The 8,697-nt window shown below is 35.7% G+C and overlaps 1 protein-coding gene across 1 annotated transcript in view; it reads right to left on the bottom strand.

Annotated features, from left to right (window-relative positions):
* Nucleotides 1-6,003: 6,003 nt before the first annotated feature.
* LOC107603070 (afadin-like) overlaps nucleotides 6,004-8,697 on the bottom strand; it is a 120,327-nt gene continuing 117,633 nt past the window's right edge. The window contains exon 30 of the mRNA XM_016295768.1: nucleotides 6,004-6,639. Coding sequence (XP_016151254.1) covers nucleotides 6,472-6,639 — 168 coding nt within the window. The 3' untranslated portion in view covers nucleotides 6,004-6,471. The remainder of the gene's footprint in view (nucleotides 6,640-8,697) is intronic.

Raw genomic sequence — 8,697 nt, 5'->3', positions numbered from 1 at the left:
ATATATATATATATCAAAATCTTGTTTTCATATATGTCAGTAATTAGTGAAATATTTATATTAACATTTATTATTATTATTATACATATTTTTTGTAATTCTTATTTATTATTAACATTATATTAACATTTATCTAGACTTGTCCGCCATCTTGGATTACATTCTATACTAGTCAAAGAGATGTTTCCTTACAACAGTTCCCCAAGTAGGCAGCTTACTAGGTTTTGGAATCAAGTCTAAATGTAAAGGCAAAAAAATCAAAGGGTGTGTATGAAATATCTACAGTGCACTAGACTGGTGGCAACACAGCACTAGTGTTTTGCTGAGAGGCTGTTAGATTGAACTGGTTTTGGTTCCATGAGAGGCTTCAGCAGTGTTGCAGACAGGTATGACGATGTTGATTTGGTAAGAGACACATTAAGCAAAGCAGCAGCGATTGCAGCGGTTGATTCATGGCTTGAAAAGCTAAGGTCAGTCTGAGCATGGAGGAATGCTGTGCTTTTGATTGGTTGATTAATGCCAAGTTAGTTCCTCGGTAAGCGTAAATGCATTTTTCATCACAACAGGCCCCAATGACATTAAGTGGGGGGAAGCTTTGTGCAGACTACATGCAAGGTCAGATACACTGGGCATCTTTGTGAAATAGGGTTGAACTGCTTTTTTTTGCACACGACTGTTTAAAAGTTTGACATCTGATATGTTGCATAAGTTACTTTAAAAGTACAGACAATCGCAATTTCTTTAAAAAAATTAAATTAAAAGTTTGAGGAAAAAGTTAAACAAGGACTCAACAGCTAAATTTTTCCTCAGTAATAAACTTAAGAAAAGTGCTTGGTAATTAAAATAAAAATATGAATATAATAAAGTATTTATTTAAATAGCATTCATATATTAAAATACAACAATTAAATCAATCATTTTTGCATAATTTTTAATACAATTTGTTTGAGGAAAAAATACTATGTGCAATTTCAAAGTTATATGAACTTGAAACTGATATAAAAATATTACTTAATGTTAAAACTTGTGTTGTACTTTAATAATCTACTTTTAAAACATCTAATTTTTTCCACACAGTTTTGACTTGCACTCGTGTAAAATTAACACTTGAGGGAGGCAAACAAAAAAAAAATTTCAGAGACTGTCTGCACCAAGATTGCTATTGTCCCAGTGCTGTACAACCAATTCAGATGGATTTAAACAGTCAAGCACAAAAAAGTGCCTCATCCGACAGATCTTTTCCCCTTTGCCAAGTGTAAACAGGACTGAGGAGAGGTGCAGTGTTGAGCCCACCACTGCAAGTGACAAGAAGCCAGTGTCTCATTCCCTGAGCTGATAATGGATGGGCAGGCGTCTAGCTGCTGAGGCCCGGCCTACCCCAAAGCAGATCACACACACATGAAACGGCTGGCAACACCAACAGTACTTGGACTGATTTTGGACCGCACAGCTAATCACGAGGTCTACTGACTGCTTGTACGGCGCTAGGATGATTCGAGGAAGAGGAATCGGGGAGAATAGGTGATCGGAAAACAAACAAACAAAAATCTAATTACTATTTAAAAGGAATACTCCAGGTTCAATACAAGTTAAGCTCAATCGATAGCAATTGTTGCATGAAATAAGTTTGATACCTTTAAATAAAACTAAATAATAATAAAATATAGGACTCCTGCATGTTGGGGAAAGTAAGCCACTGTTTTTATTTAACATGGCTACACTGCAAGCAAGCAACGTCGCAAGCTAAACGGAAATCAACAGCGCTGTCTATACTGAAGTGCCGCTTGTAGCATAGAGAGTTTTGTTGATTATAATGCAAGTGGTTTTCGCAAATTCAGTCCACTTTGCAGCTTATTCTGGCCAGGAAATGTCAGGCTGAATGACATGAAAAGCAAACAATCATTTTGTTTTTTTCCCCACATTCCATTCAGGGGTGGTTTTATCTGAAACAGGCCTGTGCGAGGGGGGAGAAAAGTTTTAAAATTTAAAATGCATTTATTATTATTATTTTTTTTTTAAAGAAATGTGAGCAATCTAAATGTTTGATAAAGTGAATATTCAATAAAACATTTAAATATTTACAAAATGTTAAATTCATATTTTACTATAATTTATAGAATATATGAATTAATGAATGAATCATATTAATATAATTATATGAATTCATATATTAAATGGTCCACAATCATTTCTATAGGAAATTTCATTTTTGAGTGACATGAAAAGGGACTTTTTTTTGTTTTACTGTTCAATTCAGAGGTGAGTTCATCTGAAATAGTTGATAACAGAAATAGTCTGTTGTCAGATTTTTTTTTTTAAATATGACATTAAAAAATACATTTAATGAAACATTTTATAAAAACTGAGAAACTATACAATTTCCAATGTAATTAAATATTTAATTTAGAATCTTTATTAATATAAATATTATTTATCAATATTAATTAATATATTAGTATGGTCAGCATCCATTTGTACAGAAAAATAAAACAACAAAAATGGTGGCAGTGTCTCAAAAACTTCTGTGCGTCAAAAAGTAATATGTACAGATTACATACAGAATAGTGTTTAAACACCTAAAAAACTCCTTTGAAGATTTAAATCCACTGATTAAACCTTCTTTATAAATGCTAATTGTATGCATGCAATCTAGTTTAGTTGCACTGTGCTGCTTGCTTGCAGTGCAAACACTGTGTAAGACTTCGACTGTAAGCACACCAGATGGTGCTAAAGAGGAACAAGTCACTACAGTTGACAAATACGCTTTGTTCTAACTGGAATAAAACGGAGCTAACTGGAGCGTATGTTACTGTTACAAGCTCCAGTTGAAGGTCTGCTTGGCATTTGGAGAAAAACAGCCAGTGGCTGGCTGCTCTGGTCTCTGTGCATGGATACCCTGGGTTAGTATGCGGTGGTGGGAATGTCTCTTATGAGAGCATGTGGAGGCAAAACACACATGAGCTAGTTCAATCTGGGACGGCCTCCACAAAACCCAAGGCGGGCCCATTTCCAACAGCACTTCCAAGCAATGTTGTATGGAATGGCAATGGTCTCCCAACAAAATGCTGGAGTGTCGTTTAAAAATCTGACATGTGATTTCTTTGAAGGGGATGGGGGTACATCACAAACACAAGAGAGGAGATGTTGTGAAGACATGCAGTTGGACATCACAACTGGGCTCTAAAATTACCAGTGGTCTGAAAATGACGGACACGGACACAAAAATAAAACTGGATGGTCACATAGTGGGACAATGTTTTGGTCACATTTTAGATGTATGAATGTAAATTCAGACCACTGGTAAACTGATGACCCGCTGAGGCATTCCAAAAGTCTTAACACATGGGCGTTAAACAAACTTAATTTAGCCTCTGACAGTTAATGGATCATTACTAACTCCAAAACTGCTGTTAACCTTATTATTATCAGCACATACAGTACTATATATATATATATATATATATACACATACATAGATACACATTACTTTAAATTAAGCACAAGGGGCTGTGATCTTGTACAGTCTGACACATTAAATATCAGCTCCTGTCTCCAATCACACCCACTTACCATCCACACGGAAATCGGGTGAAACCTTGAAAAAGCTTGACGTTAGCATGAATAAACAAGGCTGATCACATACGCCTCTATCAGGAAATTATGCCAAAAATCAATTTACTGTATATGGGTACAGATATTGTTTGGGGATTTGCCCCAAAACAAAAGCAAGATCTCACTATAATTAACCTGACTAATCAATAGCAAGAGAACAGGTCTGGGACATAAAAATCTACCTGCTGTTGTCGTGACTTGCATTTAAGACCTGGCTGAGTGGGCAAAAAAAGGAGAAGATAATCTGCATCTCATAAGAAGTGTGCTAAAACGTATCTGCAATTTGCATATTACACAAAAATGTATTTCTTGACTAAGTCCTTTGTCATCAAAATCATCTTTATTGCATTTAACTACTTATAGAAGTTCCTAGTTGTCGCTGGTCCGTTCCGATCTCAATACCTTCTCCTCGGTCTCTCGTCTGGCTCTCTCCTCCTCTCTCCAGCGTCTCTCCTCCTCCTGTTTGGCTCGCTCTTCTGCCTCACGCTTACGGATTTCCTCCAACTGCTGTTTCCGTCGTCGCTCCTCGTCCTGCAGCTGAGGTGCACAATGCATAACCAGGGTTAGTCGAAAAACACTGGACCACAGAGATGATGGATTGGACTGACTGCAATTCATGGTCCTAAACATAAATGACTGATCCTAAATTAAATTTATGACTGTTAGAATTCTAATAAGTAATGTTGATGTCAATTTCAACCCTAGTTGTAAAACTACTGATATATTAAACTTAAATTTAAAACTAACCCAGAAAAACGTAAACTTACACTTCCATTCAAAAGTTTGGGGTCTGTAAGATTTTGTTTTATTTTTTACAAATGAATACTTTTGTTAAGCAGGGATGCATTAAATTAATCAAAAGTGTCAATAAAGATTTTTTTTATTGTTACAAAATAGTTATATTCTTCAAATAAATGCTGTTCTTTTGAACTTTCTATTCAAAGTATCCTGAAAAAATATAGCGGTTTCGACACAAACATTAAGCAGCACAACTGTTTTCAACATTAATAATAAATGTTTCTTATTCACCAAATCATTTCTGAATGACAGAAGGATTTCTGAAGGATCATGTGACACTAAAGAAAGTGATGTTCCTGAAAATTCAGCTTTACCATCACAGGAATAAATTAAATTTGAAATGATATTAAAATATAATTTAAATTCAATGTAAATAATATTCCACAATATTGATGTTTTTACTGTTTTTTTGATCAAACATAAACATAAGTAACTTCTTTCAAAAACAAAAATTACAAACCCAAAACTTTTGAACAGTAGAGTAACACAACATGAATGTTAACTTATAAACTTATATTCAAACCTAACATTAAACCCAATATTACATAAAAAAAAAATAAAAAATTACATATTTAATTTAATGTTTGAATTTAAAATGGTTACCTAGATTAGACTAGATTAGGAAACAATTTTCAATGGCCAACCTGAGGACTGTAAGTCTTTCTGGTACAAAATCTTATTCAAACTAGCCTGCTGTGGTGATTTGTAAAAATGTGTTCTGTTGAGTTTCTATCACACCAGTAAATTTGTCAATGTGGCCCCTGTGATGAGAGGCATCGTGCACTGCACACCATCACACACAGAATCACATGCACATACACAGCTGCATGCAAAACAAACTTACTGACAGAATTGCAACTTGCAACCTTCTTCACGTCTACAGAAAATCATTCAAAAGGTAATCCAAACACCTCGATCAAACTTCATTCACAATACATATACAATTCTCGACAGGTAAGGAAATACAAAGCACGGCCATACACCTTTTCCCTCCAAAATCAGAAGGAAGCAGACATAAACAGAGACGTGTCCAGTAGTCAGGATAGGGGAAGAGGAAACCCAGCACAGAAAACCATGGAGAAACGCAGAGTAAATGAGCGGCAAAGGGCCAGGGTCAATACAGACACGCAGAGAGCAGTGATGAGTGGAGTAGATGAAGAAACCGGAATGGTGATCATGGCACAGAAATGAGGCCCACATGCAAGCAAGCTCAGGGCCGGAGAGACCGGGCTGGAAGAAAACATGCGCCAACCCACCCTCATGATGAAACTGCACTGAAACAACGGCTGCCGAAATCAGCAGAGCTTCTTCATGTACTCCAAAAAAGAAAGAGAGCTTCCAAACTGTTCTTTAGAATGAATTTGGTGGTTTTCTAGGTGCAAATGTTCTTGTCTAAGCTACCAGACACAAGGTCGCTGTCCTGTGCACATTTAAAGCTGAAGTGTGTAATTTCTTTTAATGTTAAATGAATAATAAATACAGGCTAAACTCAATCGGCAGCATTTGTGGAATAATGCTGAGTACCTCTAAAACTTATTTCAACTTGTCCCTCTGTTTCAAAAACCTGGGTTACAGTGAGGCACGGGGCTGTGATCTTGTACAGTCTGACACATTAAATATCAGCTCCTGTCTCCAATCACACCCACTTACCATCCACACGGAAATCGGGTGAAACCTTGAAAAAGCTTGACGTTAGCATGAATAAACAAGGCTGATCACATACGCCTCTATCAGGAAATTATGCCAAAAATCAATTTACTGTATATGGGTACAGATATTGTTTGGGGATTTGCCCCAAAACAAAAGCAAGATCTCACTATAATTAACCTGACTAATCAATAGCAAGAGAACAGGTCTGGGACATAAAAATCTACCTGCTGTTGTCGTGACTTGCATTTAAGACCTGGCTGAGTGGGCAAAAAAAGGAGAAGATAATCTGCATCTCATAAGAAGTGTGCTAAAACGTATCTGCAATTTGCATATTACACAAAAATGTATTTCTTGACTAAGTCCTTTGTCATCAAAATCATCTTTATTGCATTTAACTACTTATAGAAGTTCCTAGTTGTCGCTGGTCCGTTCCGATCTCAATACCTTCTCCTCGGTCTCTCGTCTGGCTCTCTCCTCCTCTCTCCAGCGTCTCTCCTCCTCCTGTTTGGCTCGCTCTTCTGCCTCACGCTTACGGATTTCCTCCAACTGCTGTTTCCGTCGTCGCTCCTCGTCCTGCAGCTGAGGTGCACAATGCATAACCAGGGTTAGTCGAAAAACACTGGACCACAGAGATGATGGATTGGACTGACTGCAATTCATGGTCCTAAACATAAATGACTGATCCTAAATTAAATTTATGACTGTTAGAATTCTAATAAGTAATGTTGATGTCAATTTCAACCCTAGTTGTAAAACTACTGATATATTAAACTTAAATTTAAAACTAACCCAGAAAAACGTAAACTTACACTTCCATTCAAAAGTTTGGGGTCTGTAAGATTTTGTTTTATTTTTTACAAATGAATACTTTTGTTAAGCAGGGATGCATTAAATTAATCAAAAGTGTCAATAAAGATTTTTTTTATTGTTACAAAATAGTTATATTCTTCAAATAAATGCTGTTCTTTTGAACTTTCTATTCAAAGTATCCTGAAAAAATATAGCGGTTTCGACACAAACATTAAGCAGCACAACTGTTTTCAACATTAATAATAAATGTTTCTTATTCACCAAATCATTTCTGAATGACAGAAGGATTTCTGAAGGATCATGTGACACTAAAGAAAGTGATGTTCCTGAAAATTCAGCTTTACCATCACAGGAATAAATTAAATTTGAAATGATATTAAAATATAATTTAAATTCAATGTAAATAATATTCCACAATATTGATGTTTTTACTGTTTTTTTGATCAAACATAAACATAAGTAACTTCTTTCAAAAACAAAAATTACAAACCCAAAACTTTTGAACAGTAGAGTAACACAACATGAATGTTAACTTATAAACTTATATTCAAACCTAACATTAAACCCAATATTACATAAAAAAAAAATAAAAAATTACATATTTAATTTAATGTTTGAATTTAAAATGGTTACCTAGATTAGACTAGATTAGGAAACAATTTTCAATGGCCAACCTGAGGACTGTAAGTCTTTCTGGTACAAAATCTTATTCAAACTAGCCTGCTGTGGTGATTTGTAAAAATGTGTTCTGTTGAGTTTCTATCACACCAGTAAATTTGTCAATGTGGCCCCTGTGATGAGAGGCATCGTGCACTGCACACCATCACACACAGAATCACATGCACATACACAGCTGCATGCAAAACAAACTTACTGACAGAATTGCAACTTGCAACCTTCTTCACGTCTACAGAAAATCATTCAAAAGGTAATCCAAACACCTCGATCAAACTTCATTCACAATACATATACAATTCTCGACAGGTAAGGAAATACAAAGCACGGCCATACACCTTTTCCCTCCAAAATCAGAAGGAAGCAGACATAAACAGAGACGTGTCCAGTAGTCAGGATAGGGGAAGAGGAAACCCAGCACAGAAAACCATGGAGAAACGCAGAGTAAATGAGCGGCAAAGGGCCAGGGTCAATACAGACACGCAGAGAGCAGTGATGAGTGGAGTAGATGAAGAAACCGGAATGGTGATCATGGCACAGAAATGAGGCCCACATGCAAGCAAGCTCAGGGCCGGAGAGACCGGGTTGGAAGAAAGCATGCGCCAACCCACCCCTCATGATGACACTGCACTGAAACAACGGCTGCCAAACCAGCATAGCTTCATCATGTTCCCCAAGAAGAAAAAGAGCTTCCAAAGCTTGCATTTGCTGGTTTTCTAGGAGCAAATGTTCATATTCACAAGGTCGCTGTCCTGTGCACATTTAAAGCTGAAGTGTTTATATATATATATATATATATATATATATATATATATATATATATATTAAAGGAATAATAAATACAGCATTCATGGCATAATGCCGAGTATCACTAAAATTAGTTTTAACTAGTTCTATTTCAAAAACCTGGGTTACAGTGAGACATTTAAAATAGAAGTGAATGGGCGTTAAAATGCTGGAAAAAAATTTTTTTACCTTTTTTTGTTAATTTATATCCAATTTTACAATTTTGTTACCATGAAAACAACTCCATGAACCCGAAAGTGATCATAAAAATGAAAAGAACAACTTTACAAATCAAATAATACAGAAGTTTTAACTTAGGAAATGAAGTCACCTTATTAAACTATAAGCTTAATATTCCTGCTTTTA

Source organism: Sinocyclocheilus grahami, unplaced genomic scaffold (assembly GCF_001515645.1).
Source record: "Sinocyclocheilus grahami isolate Dianchi unplaced genomic scaffold, SAMN03320097.WGS_v1.1 scaffold340.1, whole genome shotgun sequence".
Classification (NCBI taxonomy): domain Eukaryota; kingdom Metazoa; phylum Chordata; class Actinopteri; order Cypriniformes; family Cyprinidae; genus Sinocyclocheilus; species Sinocyclocheilus grahami.
The sequence above is the reverse complement of the archived record's forward strand: the minus strand, read 5'-3'. Positions and strand labels throughout refer to the sequence as shown.